The sequence below is a fragment of the Kogia breviceps genome, chromosome 14 (assembly GCF_026419965.1).
Source record: "Kogia breviceps isolate mKogBre1 chromosome 14, mKogBre1 haplotype 1, whole genome shotgun sequence".
Lineage (NCBI taxonomy): Eukaryota > Metazoa > Chordata > Mammalia > Artiodactyla > Physeteridae > Kogia > Kogia breviceps.
Window position 1 is genome coordinate 54,046,039 of NC_081323.1, and position 26,730 is coordinate 54,072,768.

Genomic DNA, 26,730 nt, shown 5'->3' on the forward strand with positions numbered 1-26,730 from the left:
CAGCAGAAGCCACGTGGGGGCCAGTATGAGGACAGCAGAATGTGCTTTTCAGGAAGTGAACTTATTGAGACCCGTATATAGAAAGAGCTGCCGGATGTGGACAGCGACACAGAGAAGCTGGTGCTGGACCCAACAGTCTTGGGGGACCAAGGACACCTCTTCCCCAGCAAAGTCATCTAAAAGCCTCTGCCACCCAACCCTACATCACCCAAATGACCCAGGACTGGCTCTAACTAGTTACCTCCAAATGTCCACTCCATATCTATAAGCTGGTTAATCATCAGAGTCTGACCTATGGCCCATTGAGCAAGGGTGGGGGCATTCTGTTTCCACTGGAACAAAAGCAAAGAGCCAAAGTCATAACAATGGGAAAAATCCCCCCTCTTCATTCCACCCCTAAAACAGCATGTTTAGTCTTTACAGTGGTAAGCATACAGAACCAAGGGCTCAGCCTATGTGCACAGATCTAGGGGCTGGGGGGAGTCAAGAGGGGTAGGAGACAATACAAATGTTTTCTTTTATTCCAAGATTGAATCCAGGTTGGAACAAAAACTGTATGACATTTATATTCAGTCAAATCAGAGGGAAAAAATTGGAGATGCACTGAATAGTGCTGTTTAAAAGCTGCATGTCTGTCATTTGCATGAAACCAAATGAAAAACATTAAGCTGGGAAAGGACACATGATGACTGACAGTTTTTCCTTAGTCAGCATTTTCCATTTGTTTCTTTTCATGAAATAATAGCAAGCGATCTTAATTAACCTTGACTAGGGGGAATTATGATACCTTTTCAGAAAAGTAAGTGGCTTTCTCCTCACTGAGACCTATAAGAGAACAGACGGAGACATGAACACAGTGAAGGGCTGGCAGGGCCTGTCACCCTGAGCAGCCTCGGTGGTCACCTACCCAGAGTTATGAAATCAGCCCGGACCTGCTCAGCTGTGAGACTCTTCTTCAAGGCACCTAGGAGGGAGGGGAGAAATCAGTCAAAGAGGGCAAATCAATCAATCAGCTGGCAGTAAGTATTTAATGGGCACAATCTAAGTGACCGGGATGGCAACAGGAACGGGCAGACTCAGCTCCATCTCCGTCCAGTCGGGCAGGAAGGAGCCCCCGAGACCAGGGAGAACGAGGCAGCACATTGTGGGTTTTTTTTTGTGCCACACAAGTGTTGGCCCCTCCAGAAAGTATGGATGAGGTCAGAGACAAAAGAAAAGACTGTATGGACTTGGGGATGGGGCACTTGATCTGAGGTATAAATAAGGCCACAGACTCCTGGAGCCAAGTGGGGGAGTTCAAGGTCAGACAGGGTGCAGGGGTAACAGCCCAGAGCTGCACTGCGTGATCCGTAACCACTGAACGTACGTGGCTCTTTATTTATTTATTTATTTTCTGTTTTTGGCCGCACCACAAGGCTTGCGGGGAACTTGGTTCCCCCACCAGGGATGAAACCTGGGCCTTTGGCACCGAAAGCACTAAGTCCTAACCACTGGACTGCCAGGGAATTCCCCTCTTTAACTTTAACTGAATTAAAATTAAAGAAAATGTATTATTCGGTTCCTCAGTTGCATTAGCCGTTCCAAGTGCTCAACAGCCACATGGGCCCAGGGGCCACAGCACTGGTCAGGGCAGATTATACACCGTTCCCACCTACATACTGGCCAGCCTGCCGCAGAAGATCAGCCCTCAGGAAGTCAACCCAGGTGGACTAAGCAGTTTGGTCTCTACAGTTCCCAAGTCACTTGCAGAGGGGCTGCTATCAAGACCTCCCCTCAGGAGCCCTGGGAACCCCCCAACCCGTGGGAGCCGCTTTGTTCTGCTTGCAGGCTCCCCTTCCTGAAAACAAACTGCTGCCAGCAATCCGGGCTTCTCAACGTTTAACCTGCAGGCTACAGCCTCCAGTCACGATCTGGCAGCGCCTTTAAAATTTTCCACTTCTTAGTCTTCCAGAAGATGACTAATCAAAGAGTAAGAAGACATCCACCACCATCCAGGGAGGGCCCTGAAGTAACACCCTAAACCTCAGCCTCCACCCCCGTCGCACTCCAGAAAAACAATCCTAAAGGCTGTTGTCCCCTGTAAAATAAACCATGTCAACAAAGGGAGGAAATCTTTTATCTGCAAAATCAGACCGAGCAAGGAAACCACCGGGAAATAAAAAAGGCAAGACCCCAGGAAACCTTGGCCATAAAAGCTCTTCAAGAAAGCGGCTACATTCCAGACACTCCAAAGAACTCCTGGCTACCACGGGTGCTGCTCCTTAGTTTATATCCAGTTCAAATCCAATATTCTGTTTGATGATCCCAAAATACTCTGAAGTGGAGATTATTCTTGTAACTTTTAATTTACCAGGAAATGAAAGATCAGAATAATCAAGCTTTTGGGGGAGAAGGTTTGGCAAATCCATAGTCAACGACTGCACTGCCAAGAACTCAACTGCAGCTATGCACCCCCAAATACACTGAGATCTACGTGGGCAGCTCTTCAGCAATGGGGCAGGAGAGATGAAATGTCAGCAACAGTACGTTGGTTTTGGTGCATCCACACATCCGCCTGGGCGCTGAGGTGATTTCGTTGAAACTTAAGTCAGACCATGTCTCTCCTCTGCTCAAAACCCTCTAATAGCTCTCCTGTTTCACTCATAGTAAAATCCAAAGCTCTCACAATGCCTGGCAGGATCTGGCCTTCTCTAGAACCCTATGCTCTCTCCCTCGCTTAGCTCTTCTTGTAATTTGCTAGGCAGGTTCCTACCTCCAGGCATTTGCCCTTGCGGTTCCCTCTGCTGGGAACACATTTCCTCAAATCTGCACATGCTCACTCCCTCACTTCATTCTGGAATCTGCTTGAATCACACCTCCTCTGAAAGGATCCCTGACCATTCTCCAAGTATACTTTTCTGCATCGCATTTATAACTACCCAACTTTATGTTACATATTTATTGTCAATTTTCCCACTAAAATGTCAGTTTGGGGCTTCCCTGGTGGTACAGTGGTTGAGAGTCCGCCTGCCAATGCAGGGGACATGGGTTCGTGCCCCGATCTGGGAAGATCCCACATGCCGTGGAGCAGCTGGGCTCGTAAGCCATGGCTGCTGAGCCTGCACATCCGGAGCCTGTCAACGGGAGAGGCCACAGCAGGGAGAGGCCCATGTACCGCAAAAAAAAAAAAAAAAAAAAAAAAAAAAAGTCAGTTTGATGAGAACAAGGACTTGGTCCATTTTGCCTACTGCTGTGTCCCAAGCTCCTAAAAAACTGCCTGGCACTGTTCATTGGTTGGCACTCAATAAACACATACTGAATGAAAGAACCCATACAATGGAATACTATGCAACCTTTAAAAAGAATAGGGTAGCTCTTGATGTGCCTATCTGCAAAATATAATTGAAAGAAGAAAAGGAAGGGTAAGAACAGTCTGCACAGTGTAATGCCTTTTGCATAAATAAAGAAGTATATATTATCTATTCTTATTTCTAGCTTTAATTATATCCTTATCTTATAGCTAAGTAGACGGATGTAAGACATATTTTTTCTGAACATATCCACAAAAAACTTAAGAGTGGATATCTTTTGGGAAAGGGACTGGGTGGGACTTTGTTTTTCTTTGTGTCATTTAAAAATGTTCTAGCTGCACGCTGGTTTTTTTATGTGAAGATAGTAAAATTGTGAGCCATTTTTGTTTTTTTTCTTGTACTTTCTATAATTAAAAAAAAATGTCCCCCACCCCACAAGAAAAAAAAAATTAAATGAATTGCTCAGGGCCACAACAGCTGGAAAGTGGCAAAGAAAGTCGCTTACAGGCTAGAGGGTCCCCAAACCCAGGCTCTTTCCACTCCAGGTCATTCTGAGATGCTGTCGGGGAGATGGTACCAGGCCATGCCTTGACAGTGACTGACAACAGAGGCTACCAAGCTGCAGGGGCCAGAGCAAGCTCTCTGTCCTGATGTCACCTCATTACCTGGGGCAGGCAGGAGCCATACTTTAGAAATATACATATGTATATATATATTTGCATTGTGCTAGGCCTCAAGCCCTTAGCTTCTTTTTCAGCTTTTTCCTTTGGTGATTCCTTTGTCCTAAGCACAAGACAGGCCTGCAGCCTTGACCCTATGTCAGATAGAAAACTTTGAACTGCAGGGCTGGAGTCACCAGAACATGTCACTAGGGAAAATCTAAGAATGTCCTTTAAACACAGATAACCATCTGGGATGGTTTATAAAGTCCTTGAGCTCCACTTTTCACTGGAACAGTTGCCTTAGGCAAACCCCCATTGCCATCAAACAGGACAGGTGACAGACAAGACAGAGGTGTATGTGAGGGTAAGGGTTTCAGGAAACAGTTGGAAAATTAGCAAACACTATTCTTCCAGCCAAAATCTACGTAAGTTTATTCAGTATAATAAGGGAAGCCCAAGCAACAGAACTAAGCCTTGGTGAAGAGCCCTGGAGGAGGAAGCAGATGGGAGAGCACAGTGAGCCCCATTCATTCAGTCATTACTGACCCTGAAGGCTGACCAGCTGAATCCACCCCTGTGAGGTTCACGGGGAAACAGAGGTCATGGTCACTGTACACAGATGTACTGAGCACCCACTATGTGCCAGCACTGTGCTGGACCCTGGAATACATCGATGAACTGAGCAGGCAACAATCTCTGTTCTCCTGAGGCTCACAATCTTTTGGGAGAAGAAAGACCAAAACAGTAATGTAACAAGTAGGTAAGCCATATAGAGTATTATTGAAAAGTGCCACAGAGAAAACTAACAGAGCAGGGTAAGGTCAGGAACCCTGGGGAACTTAGTTCAACATTTGATTAAATACCATTTGTGACTATTGTTCAGTGCTGATTATTCCTTTTTTGGCCCAGCCAGAAAGACTCCTTTGGGAGTGGGGAAAGGGAGTTATCACCTTTTCTTAAAAAACAACCAGTTACTGAGTACCCACAAGGGCCAGATATCTTGGAATGTATTAAAGTAAAAACCGCTTAAATTATGGCCCTACTGTGAAGTTATCTGTAATCTTTTCTAGAAGACAACTCATGATGATAATGATAATCAATCTTCATACCAGCGGCAGTGTAGCTACCACTCATTATTGAAGCCAGCGCTTTACAGTTCTCTTTCTCCATTTTTTGGGAAGAAATGGGTTTTTTTAATTTTAATTTTAAAATTATTTTCTTTTAATTTTTTTTGGCTGTGCCACACAGCTTGTGGGATCTTAGTTCCCCGACCAAGGACTGAACCTGGCCCCGGAAGTGAAAGTGCGAGTCCTAACCACTAGACCGCCATCTTTCTCCATTCTTGCAACAATGTATGAGCTACCAGTATTAGCTCCATTTTATTCCTGAAGAAACTGATTCTCTGAGTGGTTAAGTGACGTGGCTCAAGGTCTCGGAGCTGTGAAGGAGCCACAGTGACAAGTGAGCACACAAGGGCCACCTAGGAACCGAATGCAAGGTGGAGGCCCTATCCGGATGCTGATGAGAAGCCACTTACAAACAAAATGTACAAGACAACGGGGAAGTCTGAACATTGACTGCATATTTTAATTTTAGATACGATAATTGCATAGCGACTTGATAAGGGGGGAAAAGTCCTTTATCTTTTAGAGATACATAACTAAGAATTGAATGAACTGAATGAAGCGATATGATATCTGAGATTTGTTTAAAAATAGTCCAGTTTAGAGAGCAATGAGAATTAGTGGGGCACAAATGAAGCAGTTCATCCATGGGATGATGAAGGTTGATCTCAGGTGCTTTTAAGAATTACACACTAAGTAGTAAAAGAAAAACATTAAAAACACACAAAAAACCCCAAACCAAAAACCCTACAAGCTTTGAGCTAATCAAGGGAGGTTCTAGCAGCAGCTTTTCAACTGTAAGATCTTAAGTAAGTCACTTCCCCTCTCTAGGGCTCTGTTTCTTTATCTCCAAGACAAAGATCAGACTAGATCAGCACTTTACAAAGCTTTTACTTGACCCTCCCCCTGCCCCCCTGCCCCCCTCCAAAAAAAGAAAAGGTCCATTGGTTAACTGTTTCACAGATACTACCTGGTTAAGCAGGTTGCTTTATTGCAGGACTTTGCAGAGCCTGAGATATGTTAATGTGTGTGTGAATCTCCAAGATTCCAAGGCTGGGGGGTGCGGGGACAGTATTTTATGACCCTGTCTGGCCACTGAAGGCTTTTCTGATGAAAACACCAATCAGGGGAAGACTGATCTGGAGAGTTCTCGAGGTCATTTCAGCTCTAACAAGCTGTACTCCTACAACGAGGTCTTACTGCACAAGCAGGACCAGGATGAGGGAAGGTGAAGAGAATGAGGGCCTTACACTTCAGACTAGATTGGGGAAGACCTTGAATGCCAAGTTAAGGACTACAGAATTTATTATGCAAAATAAACAGTTGAGAGGAACAGCAGGATCCAAGTTGTACTATACTCCAGGGCAAACTGGAATCTGGGATGGGAGAACAGAAGCGGAGACGTTGCTGCCGTAACAAGGCATGAAGGGCCAAGAACTTGTTCTGGCATGGCAGCCTTTGGGACTGAAAAGAAAATGGCACATTGGGAAATCCCTGGCGGTCCAGTGGTTAGGGCTCCATGCTCTCACTGCCGAGGGCCTGGGTTCAATCTGTGGTTGGGGAACTAAAATCCCACAAGCCGTGCAGTGCAGAAAAAAAAAAAGGAAAAGAAAATGGCACATCAGGCCAAGGGATGAGGAGGAGGCCAAGAGACTTACAAGCTACCTCAGATGCTTAGGAGATGCTCTGGAAAAAATGGAGAATTCAAGCAGAAAAACTCTGCAGGAAGAGAAAAGTCAGATTGCATGAGAACAAAAAGAAGAGTAAAACAAATTCTTGAGAGCTACTGAGAAGTACAGCAAACCTGAGACTTCGATGCTAGAACTTGAAAAGCTTGAAAAGCTTTGGGGCATTAAATAGTCAGGAGGTGAATTCAGATCCTCTCCGTTAGATGAAGGAAGGAATGCTTTACCTGATGATCTGATATCGAGGCAAAGGACTGAAATTAACTGAACAATCAATAAATAATGTTGAAGTTCAACAAGCACTGTACTAACTCATTTATTCCTAACACCAACACCATAAACTGCTCTTATTATTCCCTTTTTCAGATGAGAAACTGCGGCGCCAAGAGGCTGATTTGTCCAAGGCCAAATAGCTACATTAGGTGATATGACCAAGACTCAAATCCAAGTGAGCTTGCAAAGCCCATCCCTGGAACTCAGCATACCTCAGTGTTCTCTGCATCTATAGAAAGCAGTCTGCTATAAACACTGATAATCAATCCTGCTTGAAGAATATACACCCAGCATCCCCTGGGAGGATCACAGGGTCTCCCAAGTTCAGCTCAACTCACCTAGCATGTACTAAAAGCTCCTGCTCTATGTCTTCACTTTACTTGTGACTGTGGCTTAGGAAAGTAGTACAGACATGCCCCTGACTTCAAAGAACTGTCTGTTAGGGCCACGAGATAGACACACACAAAACAGCATGATCAACAGAAAACAAAATGATTATAGTCCAAAATGAGAGCTGCAGATAAAAGAACCTATCTCGGTTGTTGAGAGGAAGGGGAGGTCACCGTGGACTGAAATGGTTTGGGAAGACTTTCTGAAAGAGATAGAACAGAGGGCTTCCCTGGTGGCGCAGTGGTTGCGAGTCCGCCTGCAGATGCAGGGGACGCGGGTTCGTGCCCCGGTCCGGGAAGATCCCACGTGCCGCGGAGCGGCTGGGCCCGTGAGCCATGGCCACTGAGCCTGCGCGTCCGGAGCCTGTGCTCCGCAACGGGAGAGGCCACAACAGTGAGAGGCCCACGTACCAAAAAAAAAAAAAAAAAAAAAAAAAAAGAGATAGAACAGAGGCTGGAGCGCAAGGATTAGGAGGGATTAAGGCAGTCTGGCAGGATGGAATGTGGTGGGGAGCAGAGATGAGAAGGACAGGGAAGAATGGAGGCAGGGGGACACCAGACAGAGATCTCCTGAAAAACCAGTATCCACAACAGCTCACAGGTTTCCCCATTCCCACAGGTATAGGCTAGACAATGAGAATAAAGAGAATAAGTACTCCTGGTTCTGCACTCTGGGCACCTGTCCTACTAAATGCTCACATAAGTTGAGAATACAGATTTCCTAAGGACGCTCATGGTGATACTGTTTCTAAGAGTGAAGAGTCAGAACTAAAATGTCCAGCAACAGGAAATGGATTAACTAAAAGAAGATATATTCAGTCCAAGGTACACTGCGGTCATCAGAAAAATGAAGTTGATGTGGAGATATCTCCACGATGTACTAGGTATGAAAAAATGCAAGCTGCAGAGCAATTCTATGGTTTATTACCATTTGTGAAAAACAAAACTACATGAATGTATACACGTATATCTGTCAGTGTATATAAAAATATAAAAAGATATACACTGGACTTCCCTGGTGGCACAGTGGTTAAGAATCTGCCTGCCGATGCAGGGGTCACGGGTTTGAGCCCTGGTTCAGGAAGATCCTATATGGTTCAGAGAGGCTAAGCCCGTGTACCACAACTTCTGAGCCTGCACTCTAGAACCTGCGAGTCACAACTACTGAGCTTGCATGCCACAACTACTGAAGCCCACATGCCTAGAGCCCATGCTCCACAACAAGAGAAGCCACAGCAATGAGAAGCCCGTGCACCGCAATGAAAAGTAGCCCCCGCTCGCTGCAATTAGAGGAAGCCTGCACACAGCAACAAAGACCCAATGCAGACAAAAATAAATAAATAAATTTTTTGAAAACATAAAAGGATATACACCAAAATTATACTCTAATTATTCCTAGATACAAGAGTGGGATGAGAGTAAAAGGGGATTTTCCCTTTGACTCTCCAGAGCTCTGCAGTTTTAAGTTTATAATGAAAGTTTATTCCTGTGTTAAAAAGACTCCAAGTTCCCATCCAGCCTTGTGGTTCTCATGCTTTAACCTGCCATGAGGGCAAAGAATGCAAGAACTGCACAAACAGAGGATCATAAAATTTCACAGCTGGAAACCTCAGGGATGTTCTGATTCACATCGAACCTTAGGAGCACAAGACACAGCAAAGGAAAGGATCTGCACTAAGATATAACAGAAGGCCCGACAGGAACAAACAAATCAAGCACCCAACGTTTTTGTTTGTTTGTTTGTTTGTTTTTGTTTTTTGGGGGAGGGTGCCAAAGCCCGGGAATGAACCAGGGAAGCACCCAACTTTTAATGCACCTTTGTTTGCGGTGAGATCTTGGGAAGATCAGCTTATTACTGATTTTTAAAATATGCAAACTGTGGATGCTATTTTACCTCCTCTCAGCCTGGTTGACATTTATTCATTCTTTAAGACTGGGCTCAAATGTCATGTCTCTCTTTAAATAAAATTAACTTTTAATTAAATTGCCAAATTAATTCTTGCAACTTTTTAGACAAAACATAGCTAAAAATACACAAAACAACCTGCAGGGCTTCCCTGGTGGCGCAATGGTTGAGAGTCCTCCTACCGATGCAGGGGACACGGGTTAGTGCCCCGGTCCGGGAAGATCCCACATGCCGCAGAGAGGCTGGGCCGGTGAGCCACGGCTGCTGAGCCTGCACTTCAGGAGCCTGTGCTCCGCAATGGGAGAGGCCACAACAGTGAGAGGCCCGCATACCGCCAAAAGAAAAAAAAAAAACCAACAACAACAATCTGCAGTCCTACTACCCAGATAGAGCCACAGTTAACTTTTTTTTTTAATGCAAAAATAGGACGGGGGCAGACAGTATTAAGCAGAATACTGTGAAAGGTTTTCCATAACATTACATTTTCCTCAACAGCATCTTTTAAAATTACTACATAATTTGAAAAATAAGAACAACCTTTTGCTGAGGTACTGTGCTAAGCATTTTATTTACATTATCTTAATTAATCTTCAAAACAACTCCATGCACACACCAAAAACAAGCTTAGATGGAGGGGAACAACTGCTGGGGGACGGTTGTTGCTAGGGGTTGAAAGAGATCAGGTACTTAGCCAAAGTCACACTAATTATCAAGGGCCAGACTCACTCCCAAGTCCTACTAACTCAAACTGAATTCTTGACAACGGTGATACTCCCCTCTAAAAATGGACCACAACTCGTTACACCAATTTCCAGCTGCTGGGTAATTTGATTGCTTCTAATTTTTCTCTGTCATAAACAGTGCTACGACGGACAACCCTACAGCTCAACCTTCATGATCACCTCCCTTCTGGCTAGAAACTTTCTCTGATTTCTCTAAGGCAAACCCTGCTTCTCAAACTATCTGCAGCAAAAGACCTATCTTATAAATTTTTCAATCCATCATGGACTGATATTTTTGTAAAGTACAATGAAAATTAATTCCTAGAACTATGAAATGAAAAAACACATACAGGGCTGCCCTGGTGGCGCAGTGGTTGAGAGTCCGCCTGCTGATGCAGGGGACACGGGTTCGTGCCCCAGTCCGGGAAGATCCCACATGCCGCGGAGCGGCTGGGCCCGTGAGCCGTGGCCACTGAGCCTGCGCGTCCGGAGCCTGTGCTCCACAATGGGAGAGGCCACAACAGTGAGAGGCCCATATACCGCCAAAAACAAAAAAAAACAACAAAAAAAGAAATAGCAGCTGTCTGATTCTCTGAGGAGACACATACAAAATATAAGCCCCAAATGGTTACAAAGGTCAATTACATGTTTATGCATTATTTTACCACAGTTTAAAAAAAGCCCCATTTAAAAAAATTAACAGACTGAAGAGACTTCGTCAAATTGTCATAAAAGTTTCTAAATTCTTACTCTCAGTTTCTGCACCTATCACGTAGAGGACCAGATAAGTCTGGGCCCGGAAGCTGGGATGCAGACCGCAATTATACTCTCCCATGGCTATCTGTTTACCTGGCTTCCCTTCCTAGACTGCAGTCCCGCCCATGTCTGGTTCACTACCAAATGCTCTGGCTCAGTGCCCAGAGCACACTTGCCAACTCGGTGGATTGAGGGAATGTTCAAGTAACGTCTCTGGCCTTGGCTGCCGGGAGAGGCTACTCACCATTTGGAACTAGGAGGAGGCTCTTCACGATGCTTCTGAGGGGTCCGAGACTGATCTGGTTGGTGGTGGCAAATTCAGAGAGCTGAGCCAGAAACCTTTCCACCTGCAGAGAGGGGACAGCACAAACCAGGCCTTCACTTTCGAAGCATCTCAGGACTGTAGGCCCACACTCGGGAACACTCCTTATCACAAGATACTTTACCTCTTTTGGCTCAGTTAGGAAGTGGAAGAGTACTTCCGTCAGGGCTGAGAACTTCTGTGAAGAGAACACAGAACATCAGTAAAATTCTACTCCTGGGTCAGTGTTCCCACATCCCATCCTACTACAGCCCCTTAAGAGAGAAGAGGAACACACAGATGTTGATACCTGTTTTGATCATCTTAAAGTTACAAACATTCATAATTTGAAAATATGTAAGCACACCAATGTTCTTTGCAGCACTATTTACAACAGCCAAGATGCGCAAGCAACCTAATCGTCCATCAACAGATGAATGGATAAGGAAGATGTGGTATGTATATACAGTGGAATATTACTCAGCCATAAAAAGAATGAAATCTTGCCATTGGCAACAACATGGATGGATGTAGAAGGTATTATGGTAAGTGAAATAAGTCAGAGAAAGACAAATACCATATGACCTCACTTATATGTGGAATCTAAAAAACAAAACAAACAAAACAGAAACAGACTTACAGATACAGAGGGGAGAGGGGTGGGGTATGAAGTGGGCTAAGAGGATTAAGAGGTACAAACTTCCAGTAACAAAATAAATTAGCCACTGGGATGTAATATACAGCATAAGGAATATGGTGAATAATACTGTAATAAGTTTGTATGGTGACAGATGGTTACTAGACTTATGGTGATCATTTCATAATGTAAACAAATGTCAAATCACTGTGTAGTACACCTGAAACTAACATAATATTGTATGTCAACTATATTTTAATTTTAAAAAAATGTTACAAATATTCACAATACCCACCAGCAGTGTCAATCTATCTGTACCACTATATTGTCTGAAAAACTCATATATCTTATTTGGATACTTAGGAGATACATATTGAGAGATGGTGAGTGTGTGCACACATGTTCACACATATATCTCAAGGGTCTAAATACCACCCCTCCAAAACCTCCTCCCACACAAGACCTGAAAGGGAAAATCACTGGAACATTCATAGCAGTTACTTTTTTTTTCTTTTCTTTTTGTTTATACTTTCACATACTTATTATTCAAACATAAGTCAATTCAAATATATAATTTCTCCCATTTTCACCCTCACAAATGGTAACATATTATATGAACTTTTTCTCTACCTTGCTTTTGAAAGCAGTTACTTCTGTGTGGCAAGATTTTACATGATTTTTATTTTTTGTTTTGTCTATGCATGTTTTCCGGGTTTCCTTCTCCCACAATAAACATCTTGTTGAGTATATGACAAAACAGTAAAGTTTAACATGTTATTATACACTGTCTTAGAAGAGTCTCTTATTCTTTTGTGCATGTGAACCTCTTTATCAGTAGTACCGTATTATTAAGAACTGAATAGATGTGTGTTCCAAATTCATATGTTGAAGTCCTAAGACCAAATACAGGGTATTACTGTATTTAGAGAGAGGGGCTGTGAGGAGGTGACAAAGGTTAAATGAGGTCATAAGGGTGGGGCGCTACTCAGATAGGGCTGGTGCCCTTGTAAGCAGAGGAAGACACCCCAGAGCTCTCTCTGTGAGGCACGTCATGAAGACATGGCCTGAAGGCAAGCCAGGAAGAGAGCTCTCACCAGGAACTGAATCTGGTGGCACCCTGATCTTGGAATCACCAGCCTCCAGAACTGTGAGAAATAAATCTCTGCTGTTCAAGCCACCCAGTCTGTGGTATTTTGTTACAGCAGCCCAAGCAGACTGAGACACATGTCATTACTTTCCCATGTTCCCTCCCAATGGACACAGTGTGTGTGGCATAGTGGGGAAATCAACACACGAGAGTTTAAAAGACCCAGATGTGAATCATTGTCCTGCCGACCACCCATGTGACCCTGGACAAGTAATTCAGCCTCACTGTGATTCAGTCCCCATTGGGAAAATGAAGGTAATAATAGAGCTTCCAGAACAGTACTAATTGGCACATGCAAAGCCTCCAGTACAGTGCCAGGCTAGAGGCTAAACAAACAGTAGCAATTACCACAGCTACAATTAAAGTCACTATGCCAATAGAGCCACCTTCCTGAAGCAATATAACATTTAAACAAAAAAGATCAGATACTTCAGCTCACAGCCCCCAAAGCTATGTGTACATATGACTGTCAAATGCATCTGCCCTTTTTCCCATGACACTAAACTCCACGCAAACCCCTGGCAAGGCCCTGTATTTTATTCTAAAATGTATTCTATTTTAAAATATAAAACTAGTGTTTGAAAATATAAAATATATGCAGAAGGTTTTAAAAAGACCCAGCTAACATAAAAGAATACAAAACAAAATGTCTTGCTCCCTCCCTGCCCCCTCCCACCTTAGTCCCACTCCCCAGGGTGGTTACTGCTAAGACCTCTCTGGCCTTCCCATCATTTTATTTTCATTTAATTTCTTTTAAATACAAATGGGATCATACGGAACCCACTCCCTGCACCTCACCTTTTTTTCACTCAATTACATCTTAGAGATCAATCATGCCAGCAGATATAAATCTACCCAGTTCTTTTAACAACTGCATGACATTCAACTGGTAAAGACTTAGCATAATTTAGTTCCCTAGAAATGAACATTAATGGGTGTATTTGTTGGTGTTATGTAAACGATGCTGCAATGAATATCCTCCCACATATTTCTTTGTGACATGTATGTCTATAAGATATATTCTCGGGGCTTCCCTGGTGGCACAGTGGTTGAGAGTCTGCCTGCCGATGCAGGTAACACAGGTTCGTGCCCCGGTCCAGGAAGATCCCACGTGCCGTGGAGCGGCTGGGCCCATGAGCCATGGCCGCTGAGCCTGCGCGTCCGGAGCCTGTGCTCCGCAACGGGAGAGGCCACAACAGTGAGAGGCCTGCGTACCACAAAAAAAAAAAAAAAAAAAAAAAAAAAAAAGATCTCGGGAATTCCCGGGAGGTCCAACGGTTAGGACTCTGAGCTTTCACTGCCGAGGGCCCGGCTTCAATCCCCAGTCAGGAAACTAAGATCCTACAAACCTCGCGGTGTGGTGAAAAAAAAACAGATATATTCTTAAAATGCATCCTAGGTCAAAGGATATATGCATTTTTTATGTTGAGGTGTAGTTCAAGTACAATATTATATAAGTTTCAGGTGTACAACACAGTAATTCATAATTTTTAAAGGTTATATTCCATTTATAGTTTTTATAAAATATTGGCTATATTCCCTGTATTGTACAATATGTCCTTATAGCTTATTTATTTAATTTATTTTTACTTTTGTCTGTGTTGGGTCTTCATTGCTATGCATAGGCTTTCTCTAGTTGCCGCGAGCGAAGGCTACTCTTCGTTGCGGCATGCGGGCTTCTCATTGTCGTGGCTTTTCTTGTTGCAGAGCACGGGCTCTAGGCGCGCAGGCTTCAGTAGTTGTGGCATGTGGACTCAGTAGTTGTGGCGCACGGGCTTAGTTGCTCCGCAGCATGTGGGATCTTCCCAGGCCAGGGCTCAAACCCATGTCCCTTGCATTGGCAGGCAGATCCTTAACCACTGTGCCACCAGGGAAGCCCATTATAGCTTATTTATTTTTTACATAATAGTTTGTACCTCTTAATCCCCTACCCCTATCTTGCCCCTCCCCCCTTCCCTCTCCCCACTGGGAACCACTAGTTTATTCTCTAAGATATATGCATTTTAAATTCTGAGAAAATATTGCCAAGTTGCCTTGCAAAGAAGTTGCACAGATTTACACTCCCACCACCCAATGGCATAGAGGTGTCTGCTTTCTCAAAACTTCATGGATATTCCATGGGAACACTTTAACCAATGCTGGTCCAGGGGCTGTTTTTCTGCAGTATTTGTGATATTGGGTATCAGCCTTGCCCAAATGCTGATATAGTGAAAACAAGAACAGTCAAGACTGGCTTGGGAATGTGTCCTCAAACTGTGAGTTTTCCTCTATTTCTTAAATTGTTTTCTGCTGCAGATCTGTGGAACTGTCAGATCTTTGGCCAACCGTGTTTCCTATGCCATCGGGGGCCTTTTAAAAAATGGGGCTACTGAGAAGGCCTCCAGCTGCTTTTCCATTTCCAGGCCTCAGCCTAGCACTCAGGCTCTGGCTCCTTGTGTGGTCTCATCCCTGCCTCTCCTCTCAAGAGGGGCCTCAAGCTACTGTGGTCTGTAGGCTGTTACCAACCCCCATCCCTATCTCCACTCTTCCAAAACCTCCTTATCCTTCAAAGCCCTGCCAAGATACCAGGACACTCCCAACAAGAAAGGGACCTACCCAGATTCTTAAGTTCTGAGGCTCCCTCTTGGAACCTCACCTGGGGGCACTTAGAATTTTCAATCTTGATAAGGAACACAAACGTGTCTTAACAGAGAAGGTTCCTCCTCCAGCTTTGTACGGTCAACTGCACCTTAATTATTGTTAAGTGCACAGTAAGTATTTGTTGAATAAATCTTCCCTAAACACTTTCCCCATTCTTTGCCTTTGTACCTGCATAGCTGTCTCTCCCTGGAATGCTCACCTGCTCATGAATATCCATGAAATCAAAATCTTAACTATTCTTACCAGTTAAACATATGAAAAGATGCTCAAGATCATTCCAGATCAGAAATACAAATCAGCAAAACAAGGAGATACCAATTTTCCACTCATCAGATGTTCAAACTAATAGTCTGATGACACCAGTGTTGGTGAAAGTAACAGACATACTTGCACACTGTTGAGAAGATAAACTGGGGCAACCTTTCTGGACTGTAACTTAGCAAAATCCAAATCTACTTTTTTAAACAATCAGACCCTTTGACCTAGTAATTCCACTGCAAGAAGTATACCCTTCAGAGGTGTTCTAAAAAGTAAACCCAGACACACACAAAGCAGTTTGTTGACAGCATTGTTCTTAAAAATAAAAAACTGAAAGCAACTTAAGTGTCTATTAATAGGGGACTGGTTAAATTATGCTAGATCTGTTTCAAGGAATATCACACTCTCTTTTGTGTAAAAAAAAGTTTTTAAAGGATACCCATACATATGATGGCAGATTGCAGACTTTTTTTTCTATAAAGATACATGAGAAACTATCAAAATGATGACTTCTGGAGACAAGTGAAATAGGTGTTTTTATTTTAATTTTATACCTTTGAATACTGTCTGAATTTTCTAACTGTGTGTGTTGCTAGGTGAGAGACTGTAGACCATTTGTTTTCTTCTTTATATTTTTCTGAATATCCTCTCTTAACCACTCTAAAAGTCATTATTTTTTAATCCTACCTACTCTCAAGGCTCCACGTTACCTAGGACTGTCCACGGCATCAGAGGGCACATGCAGATCCACTCAGTGTTGTACGGTGTCTCCATTTTCTGACCTGCCCCAGCGGATCACAGCTTCCCCAGCACAAGAGGCCTCAGTCATCAAGCCTTTGTAAATCTCACTGGATTTGGTGGGTATTTGGTGCATAGGCATTCAGATAAATACCCACCGAATAAGCAATAAATGGTGATGCCAACATTAATACAATGATTCTTTTTCTCCTTGAGGCCTGGGCCTCAGACTTCAAGGTAAGTTCAGCTAACAGAGTGGCTACTCAGAGAAGTTTGATCACCCAAGAAAAGGGGGGAAAATGGCCCAAAGGACTCAGATAAGTTGCTCATCAGGAAAAAGCTTTCTGTATTAAAAACAAAGGTAAAGGTTTAAAGTGCGTTTCAAGGTTAGAAAATGAGTCCAGCTCTGATCTTAAAGGAGGTGGATTATCTTTGGAATACCAAGTTGGAGGTAACCTTAGAGATCATACAATCCAGGAGCTTAAAAAAATTTTTGTAGCAGCAGAATCTTTTTTATTCTCCAAATGGAAGTCTTTCAGAAAGCCCCAATACATAAACAAGTAAAAGCTAAACTACCTGATTGGGGAGATCACCTACAAAGCTCTATTCTAGTGTGTTTAATTCCCCAGGATCTGAAGTCAGGTGTCCGATCCTGAATTCCTGGCTCCATCACTTCCTGGTTGCCTGCCCTTAAACAGGTCAATTTATTTCCCTGAACCATTTTTCTTATCGGTGAAATGGTAATAGTACCTGATTCCTAGGGTGGCTGCAAGAACTCGGTGACTTAATACACATAAAAGCACTTAAGAACTGGGCTGTAAAATACAGTGGCCGCTATCCATGTGTGGCTACTGAGCACTTGAAAAAGGCTAATCTAATTTCGGATGTGCTTTAAAATACACACTAAAATCAGAAACCTCAGTACCAAAAAGTGAAGTATCTCACTGATATATTTTATGTGGGTTACACATTGAAATGATAATATTCTGATACAGTGGATTACAGAAAACACATTAAATTCATTTCCTGTTTCTTCTGAATTTTTAAATGTGGCTACTAGAAAATGTAAAAGTTGACCTGAGGCTTGCAGTTCATTTTTCTTGGACACTGAAACCGTAGAACATGACTGGCATTACAATTAGTGTTACTTCATGAGAAAACAATAAGTTGTGAGGATGTTGAGATGAAAGAGAGGGGCCCCACCTTCTGGGAAGTTACAACCCACTGGGGGAAATAAATGTACCTTTGCTGTGATGGTGAGAAGTGACATTTTAACTTGCTTAATTTGTCTGACTTCGTGGTATGAAAGGGGCATCCCAACCAGCACAGGAGCAGGAAGACTTCAAGGTTGACTGGCTGGCACCTGCAGCCTGAATAGTGAGAAAAAGCCTTTGCCAGCTCCACTACCATCAAGGACCCGCCTTCTACTGTGTACATGGTTTCTTTCCTTGGGGACTACCAGTATCTCCCTTAATCGGGGGGTGGGGGTGGCGACGAGGACAGGATGTCATCGCTTGCCTACAGAGCCATTCTGGCCTGGCCATTACCTACACACACATCCCACCCTCTGATGACCTGCCCCCACTCCAGGCTCCTTCAGCCCCCTCGAGATGCTCCTCAGTCTCCCCAAGACCCCCGGCCTTCCTACAAAATGTCTCAGAGTCCCTCGCTTGGCCCACCAAATTCCACGCCTCCCCCAAACTCCATCAGCCTCCCAAGGCCCTTAGTCTATTACTTCGGTTCTCCTAACTCCCTTCGGCCTCATCCAGACTCCCCTCAGCCCCCCTTCCAGGACCTGCAAACTCTCCTGGTTCCCAGGACCCCCAGAAGTCCCCCAGTCCCACTTCTGGGTCCCCGAGATCCCCCTGGGATCCCTCAACTTGGCCTTAGGCCTCCCGAGATCCTTCGGCCCTCAAAACTGGCCTGAGATCCCAATTCCCCTCAGCCCTTCCCCGAATCCCCCGCTACCGCCACAACGCACAGCGGGCGGCCGCGGCCTAAACCGCCATCCCCTCCTGGGCCCCCGCCCGGATCCCGCGCCGCGGTCGCCCGGCCCACCTGCTCGCCCAGCTGGTTCAGCTGCTGCATGTCGCCGCCCACGGCCTCGGGCACGGGGTCCTGCGTGCAGTGCAGGCGGCCCATGGCGTCCGCTCGGCGCCGCAGACCCCCAGGTCCCGCGCCTCCCCGGACTTCCTCCTTCACGCCGCCGGCCTCGCCGCGCTTCCGCAGCCGCACTTTCGCCACGGGCCGCCGCCGCCGCCGCGCTCCTCTCGGACCGGTTCCGGGTGCGCCCTCACAGAGCGACTAACGCGCGCGGACCCCGGGTGGGGTGGGGCAGGGGCGCCCTCGCGGAGCCCTGGATACCCACGACCGCTGTGCCCAGTCCAGGGCGCTGAGCAGCACAGCGGTGAAACGCGGGATTCCCTGCGTGATCTCCGCCTGGGCTCAGAGCTTGGCCTCTCGGAACCTGCTTCATTATCCGTAAAATGATCTCGGGGGTGGCGCCTTAAATGCGCTCACCCTCTTAAAATGTTTAGAAGATAGCCTGGCACACTGGAGGTCCTCAACCAATGGCTAGCTGCTATCATTAACATCGTTACTATGCATCAGAAGATATTTAGGGCATGCCTCCTAGATGCCAGACACTGGGGATAGAAAAGTGAACAGGCAGGCCAAGTGTCTCTGGGAGAGCTTGAGTCAGAGCAGAGCAATAAAAGCTCAAACTTGGGCTTGCACCAGAATCATCTGGAGGGCATGCCAATTGCTGGGTCCCACCCCCAGAGTCTCTAATTAGAAAAGCCTGGGATAGAACCTGAGAATTTTGCATTTCCAACAACTTCCCAAAGACCAGAGTTGGAGAAACTCTGGAGTGGAGGAAACACTGACCCAAAGAAGTGCAAGGAGTGTGATAGTGCCAGGCAGGAAGGTGGTCAGGTTGGTGGGGGAGATTATTGAGACAGTGATAATCACTGCAGCGCCTGAAACATTTTGACCCCCATGCTCTCTTCCCAACGACCCCTTGCAGCCCGAGATAAGTATTAATTACCCTGATCCCCACTGGACAGATGAGAAAACCAAGACATGCTCCTTGGAATCTAAGACCTGAGCCCTGCAAGCCCCAAAGCATCTTCACCTACCCCTGAGCCCAGCCTTGAGGGTAGGGAGAGGGATCCTAGATACCTGGGGTGGGGGAGTGTGGGGAGGATTGGCTGGCTTTCTCCACCAGGCTTTTTTCTCTACCCTTTCCTAAAAATCCCTTCGGAAAGGGTATGAAAAAATTCCTTCATACATTCACTCAACAGATAATCCTGAGTACCACCTGTGGGGCAGTTGTCCTGACAGGTGCTGGGACACCACAGTGACAAAACCTGGGAGAAGTCAGAGTTTAGTCAGGGAGGTAGACACACACATGTGAAAAATCACATGTGGGTGAAATTATGAAATGATGCCAAAAAGTACAAAGTCCTTTGAGAATGTATACAGGGCACCTGTCCAAGTCCAAGGTACCTGGAAGAAAGTAAACCTTTGGGTGACTGACAGGGACTGAACTCAGACCCCCTGACTCACTGTCCAGGAATTTAATTTTAAAATAGTTTTAACCTATTAAAAAAGATCCCTATCAGGGACTTATATTTCTTCATATCTTTAAGTATTAAATCAACTTTGTTCAAGTATAAATTATATACAATGAAATGCACCCATTTTAAGTGTTTATTTTTAACTTAAAAAAATAATAACCTTGAGGAAACCACTAGATTTCCTTCATTTCTGCTCCCACAGTGACTGGTGCTGAGGCACTCAATAGATATGTGTGGAATTGAATGTGACAGAAAATAGAGAAAGGAAAAGAAATTCACTTGAAACTGCAGCCCAACACCTCAGTAGGACAGTAACTATTGTTTTCCAGTCTTTTTCCACATCACAGGTCATTGGGGCCGCTGTGATTTGTTTGGTTTTTACGTATTCGGGGCTCTCCCACTTTGCCAAGGTATTTAATCTCTGGTACTCAAAGTGTGGTCCTTGGACCAGCAGCATGGACATTACCCAGGAGCTTGGTGGAAATGCAGACTCCCAGACTTACCCTAGACCAGCATTTTAAACAAGATCCCTGGGTGATTCATGATCACATTCAAGTTTGAGGTACAAATAATCACCGTTTTAAAATGCCTACCACATGCTGGGCTTTATTTTATGCACCCAAAGACACCTTGTGTGTAATGTTAATACTTTGCATTGTCTACCTCTTGTCCCTCATATTATTTCTATTTTAATGTTTATCACATTGTGTTTTTGCTGTCATTTACACCTGTCTCCTCTGCTTACTAATTATGTTGTCTTGGGCAAATTACTAACCTTTCTGTGCTTCCATTTCTTTTTTCATTTGTAAAAATGGAGACAATAATACAACCTACTAGAAAAGATGAAATGAGATAATGCTTGTAAAACACTTAGCACAGCAACTGGCCCACGGTAAGTGCTCAATAAATGCTTGTTATTAATAGTATTCCATTTTTTCAATCTTATAAAAAGAAGATGGCAATAAGAACCCTGGCACACAATTCATTTTCCACACCTGATTATTTCTTTAGGAGAAATTCCTAGAAGGGTGAAGGGATATCATGTTCTGACTTTCAGGGTTCAAAATAGTGCTCACTAGGATGACAAACTTTCAAGTTAGGGAGAGACTAGACCATGATTGATCTGAGAACACCCAGAAATTAGCATTTCAGCCTGAACAGGAACCCGGTGGCAGGTTCATTTCCCTGATGAGGACCCTGCTCTCCTAACCCACATTCCTCAGCCCTGAGAAGAATTCCAAGTCCTCTAAGAGAAACCTCAAAATCTCACACAACAGCTTTCTTGGTTTCAATTATAAATGCTACAAAAACCTCATCATAAAATGCGGCATAATATTCTACTGAGCAAGAATATAATAATGCTCATAATGAATCCCCATTGGTTGCCTATTCAGGTCTTTACAATTTTTCAATTTTATTATTAAGAAGTTGGCAACTAACAAGGACAGTAGATAAAAATTATCCTTCCGATGTTGTCCTTCACAACCCACTCTCAGATAGAAAGGAGTGGTGATTACTGTTAATGAGATAACTTTGTAGCAGGAAATGCAGACCTGGGGCCAGGCCTCCTTCTAGAGAACCCCCGCCCCCAGCAGCTCCCATTTCAGCCTTAATGAGGGACCTTGCTCCCTTCATTCACTTTAAAATGTCCCTGCAGAGGGCAAAGGAGGCCCCCTCCCCCCACCCCTGCAAGTGAAAGGAGTTCATTAAGAAGTCCTTTCTCAGGCTGGAGGATTCCCACTGGGAATTTCACCAAGGGGCTAGGTTCTCCCTGGGAGAATTGTTGACACTTCAGGTTCTGAAATGCCAAAGGGCATCTTTTAAAAAATTAAACTTTTTATTCGGAGACAATTGTAGATTCACACTTACACTTTTAAGAAATCATACAGAGAGACGCCTGTACCCTTTTCCCAGTTTCTCTCTGTGCACAGATCCCAGCTTGCAAAGCTAGAGTACAATCTCCCAACCAGGATATTGACATTGATAGAGAGATACAGAACATCTCCATCATCACTGGGATCCTGCATTTTAGCAGGAGGAACAAACTCCAGATGCTCTTTCTACCAAAAACTTGGGGAAAAAGTACTGTGGATATTTTTATGTTTCCATTTGTGATTATCTTCATCATACCTTCAATATTATCTCCTTTATTATAAAAGCAGATAACAAAAGCCACAAAATTACAGTTAGCCTAGACTCTTCAAAACACCTATGTCATGAAAGTCATTAACAAAGGAAGGCTAAGGAATTTTTCCAGGTTAAAAGAAACCAAAAGGATAAGGTGACTACATAAATGCAATGTGTGATCCTAGATGGAGGCAAACAGTTGCTATAAAATATACTATTGGCACAGCAATGTGAATATCCTTAAGCTACTGAACTGTACACTTAGAAATGCCTAAGGCAATTCCCTGGCTATCTAGTGGTTAGGACTCCGCACTTTCACTGTCTAGGGCCTGGGTTCAATCCCTGGTTGGGGAAATAAGATCCCACAAGCTGTACAGCATGGCAAAAAAAAAATGAAAGGAAGGAAGGAAAGAAAGGAAGAAAGAAAGAAAAGAAAGAAAGAAAGAGAAAGAAAGAGAGAAAGAAAGAAAGAGAGGGCTAAGATCGTAAATTTTATGTGATATATGTATTTTTTTAACCACAATTTTTTAAAAAGACATTATCGGGACAATTGATGAAATTTGAACATGACTTTAGATTGGATATAATATTGTATCAATGTTTAATTTCCTGAATTTGATCATTGTACTTGATTTATGTAAGAGAATGTCTTTTTTCTTAAGAAATACATGCTGAATGTATAAGGTAAAGAGGGATAAAATGATTCAAGAAAAAAAATGAGGAGGGGGTAGTGCAAATATGACAAATGTTAACAATTGGTAACTCTGGGTAAAGAATATACAGGGATTCTTTGTATTATTCTTGCAACTCTTGTAAATTTTGATTTATTTGCAGAATACATTTTAAAGGATTTTTTAAAAAAGTTAAATGATCTTTGTTTCCACCTGTGACGAGAGAAATGATTTTCTATTTTAACTAATATATCTTTGAGTACTCACTCTGAGAGAGGCGCCTGGCATTTATATGCATTTTCTTCCTTAATCCTCTCAGTAACCCCACCAGGAGGTCATAACTCATCCTTGTTTTTATAGAAGGGAGGATGGGCTTAGAGAGGAAAGGTGCTAATCAAGGTCACTTGCTGGTTAGGGGCAAGACTGGGGTTGGAACCTCCCAAATGTGCTCTCAGGATCACTCTGGAATGGCCTATTAGACTTCTTTCTTCATGTTATTATTATTTTTTTTGAACCAGGGACTCATGTATACACTGTTTACACTATTTAGCATCTTGCCTTTTAACTTAGAAGCATGTCTTATAGCTCTCTCTACATCAGCAGTTATAGACTTGCTATTTCCTTTTCAATAGCTGTATAGTCTGGATGAATCCTATCTGATTTAACCAGGCCCCTATTGATGGACACTGAGGGTTTTCCCATGTTCGCACTGTTACAAACAATGTTAGAGGAAACGTTCCTCCATGTACAGACACTTGCACTCTTATGAACGGAGTTGCTGGGCCTTAGAATGGAATTGCTGGGTCAGTACCTTTTTTTTTCTTTCTTTTTTTAGGCCACACCACGGGGCTTGCGGGATCTTAGATCCCTGAGCAGGGATCAAACTCGGACCCTGGCAGTGAAAGCACCGACTCCTAATCCACTGCACCGCCAGGGAATTCTCCCTGGGTCAGTACCTTTCATCTGGGGAGGAGTTGCCTAACGTCCAAGAAGATTTGAAGTCAGCTTTGTGGAGACATTTGTCCATTCATGGGACACGTCTTTATTGGACACTTATTATGCACCCATCATCGTGCTAGATGCTGGTACAGAGCAGTGAACTAGAGACAAAAACTCCTCTGTTGGGAGGCTGTTAAGGGCAGAGGAAATGAGATGTTTAAAATAGGAAGATTTAAAAAAAAGAAAGATAGTAAATCAGGACCAGGTCGGAAGCAAATTCACCAACACATGGGGCAGTGGAGAGATTACTGATTAGTTTTCAAATTGGCTCTGAGCTTGTTTGCAGCCAGGGGAGAGGAGTCAATTCCACTTTTAGTTTTTAATCCTTATACATGTAAATGAATGTAAACAATCCTCTATTGTTAGACTCCTAGGACAGTTCCTATTCTCTGATTTTTGTATGGGATGTGGTGATGTACTTGCTTGTCTGTTCAAAAATATTTCTCCAAATCTCAAAAGATTTTTCCTTGAGACAAATTTGAGAAGTGGAATTCCTGGTGTAAAGTTTAAGCCTGTTTAAGATCCTTGGCCTAAGCTCCAATGAACATTTACACCATCCCCTCTAGAAATTTGCTTTTTAAAGGGCCCTTTGGCAGTTTCTAGTTTTGAGGGTGGGGGTGATAATGCCTCCACCTTTTGGGAATCTCACCCCTTATTTCAAATTCAAGGTGGGATTCACTTTGCCTGAGAAAATGAGGGCTTGGATCCCTATTGTCTGCTTTGTTTTTCTCCTCAGGACTATTATAAAGTGAATGCCTGCTCTGGGCCCTGATTTAGGACTGCAATGCAAATTGCTGCTGGGTGTTGTGAACACAACCTGGGTGTAACCTTGGAGGAGTTCGCCGGGCGAACTTTCTCTTCTAGACCATTTTGATTATCTGAAGGCTGGAGGAATCCATTGACTACTACTTATTGAGCACCTACTATGTGCCAGGCCCTGTGCTAGGTGCCGAGGACACAACAGTGAACAAGACAGGCTACTGTTCCGCCCCTTTGCAGCTCCCAATCTGATGGAGGAGATACGCAGTATCTGAAGAGTCGCTCAAAGACATTACAAAGGGATAAATGCTAGGAAGAGAGTGGGGGCTTGTGAGCAGGTTCAGTGGGGGTAGGGGTAGAGGAAGCCAGGCATGAGTAGACCTGAGAGATGAATGGAGGTTAAGCCGAGTCATCAGGCCTTGAAAATATGAACTGAACAACCCAGGGGGAAAGCCCTGGGGTCTTAAGCATGTCACCCAGCCTTCTGCCACTACTCCCCAGGTCAGCACAACTCAGTCATTTTCCAAGGCCCAGCCTGCAGGCAGGGTTATCGGCATGCTGTGTATATGGACTTCCTGCAGCTTGGAGGGAGAGGCCCTGCCCAGAAGAGATCAGGAAAGGTCTGGACACGGGAGAATCCATCCCCTCTATGTTCATCCCGAAACAAAAGAGGAGGCAGAGTCCAGATGCATAGCAAACTCAGGAAGTAGAATCCTTCCTTTCCAGTCCCTCAGCAACAATAACAGTTGTTATTATTACTACATATCAGGCACTGTGTTAAACACTTTCCACGTGGCTTCTTGTTAACCCTCAATAAACTTCTGAAGCAGAGATCAGCAGGGCCAGGGAACTTGAGTGGCCTGCCCGAGGTCACACAGGTGTCTGAAGCCAGTGCCCTAAGCCACAGGACCTCTCCCCCTTCAACCTGTGGGCAGCACTCTATAACAGGCGTCCATGTACCAGCTCACTTTCACAATGAGGAAAACATTGGGACCCCCCTCCTTAAAAAAAAATAAATTTATTTATTTATGGCTGCGTTGGGTCTTCGTTGCTGCACACGGGCTTTCTCTAGTTGTGGTGCATGGGCTTCACATTGTGGTGGCTTCTCTTGTTGTGGAGCATAGGCTCTAGGTGAGCGGGCTTCAGTAGTTGTGGCTCGCTGGCTCAGTAGTTGTGTCATGCGGGCTCTGGAGCACAGACTCAGTAGTTGTGGCGCACGCCTTTGTTGCTCCATGGCATGTGGGAATCTTCCCGGACCAGGGTTTGAACCCATGTCCCCTGCACTGGCAGGCAGATTCTTAACCACTGCACTACCAGGGAAGTCCCGGGACCCCTTTTAAGGGAGGAATCCAAGCCTTAGAGAAGATGTGCTAGAGGTAAGTCCCATACCACTGTTCCTGACTTAACCAAGAAATATTTCCTAAGCACCTACTAGGAGCTAGGCCGTGTTCTAGGTGCATCAGGAAAAAAATATAGCAGTAGTCAAGCAGACAAATAAGCTGTCCCTCATGGAGCTTGCACCCTAGTCGAGTAGACAGACAATAGTAAGTAGGTGAATACATAGCAGATTGGATGATGGCAGGTGGAAGGGAGGTGGGGAGTGCTTGTGGAGGAAGGTAGAGGTTTGCTCTGTTAATGGTGGAGGTGAAGGAAGGCATCTTTAATAAAGTGACATTTGAGCAAAGACCTGAATAAAAGTGAAAAAATAAGCCACGTCACTATCTGGGGGAAGAATTCCAGGCATGGGGAGAGAAACTGCAAAGGCCCTGAGGTCAGAGTATGCTTGGTGTGTTCCAGGAAAGCCATGAGGCCAGTGTGGTGAGAGCTGCAAGGACGATGGAAGGTGAAGTCAAGGTCGGATTGGGTCAAGATCATGGGGGCCCTTATGGACCATCAGAAGCACTTTGGCTTTTGCCCTGAGATGGGGAGTAATGGGAGGGCTTTGAACAGAGACAGAAGGTGGTCTGCCCTAAGTGTCGCAGAGACCCTTCCGGCTGCTTCAGAGGAGAACACAGGGGGCAAGTTGGAAGCCAGGAGCCCAGGAAGGAGGCTGGTATAGTCTTCTAGT

At 44.4% G+C, this 26,730-nt stretch overlaps 1 protein-coding gene across 5 annotated transcripts in view; it reads right to left on the bottom strand.

Moving 5' to 3' along the window:
• COMMD7 (COMM domain containing 7) overlaps nt 1-19,212 on the bottom strand; it is a 61,705-nt gene extending 42,493 nt beyond the window's left edge. For 3 of the 5 annotated variants that reach the window (XM_067012005.1, XM_067012006.1, XM_059038275.2), the window contains exons 1-6: nt 18,587-19,181; nt 11,254-11,307; nt 11,052-11,154; nt 908-964; nt 788-825; nt 242-332 (exon numbers count right to left, since the gene is read on the bottom strand). In XM_067012005.1, coding sequence (XP_066868106.1) covers nt 242-332; nt 788-825; nt 908-964; nt 11,052-11,154; nt 11,254-11,307; nt 18,587-18,670 — 427 coding nt within the window. In that variant the 5' untranslated portion in view covers nt 18,671-19,181. Of the gene's footprint in view, nt 1-241; nt 333-787; nt 826-907; nt 965-11,051; nt 11,155-11,253; nt 11,308-17,771; nt 17,811-18,586 lie in introns of those variants that run through there. The other 2 variants (XM_059038273.2, XM_059038274.2) reach the window with 2 other exon arrangements.
• Nucleotides 19,213-26,730: the final 7,518 nt, after the last annotated feature.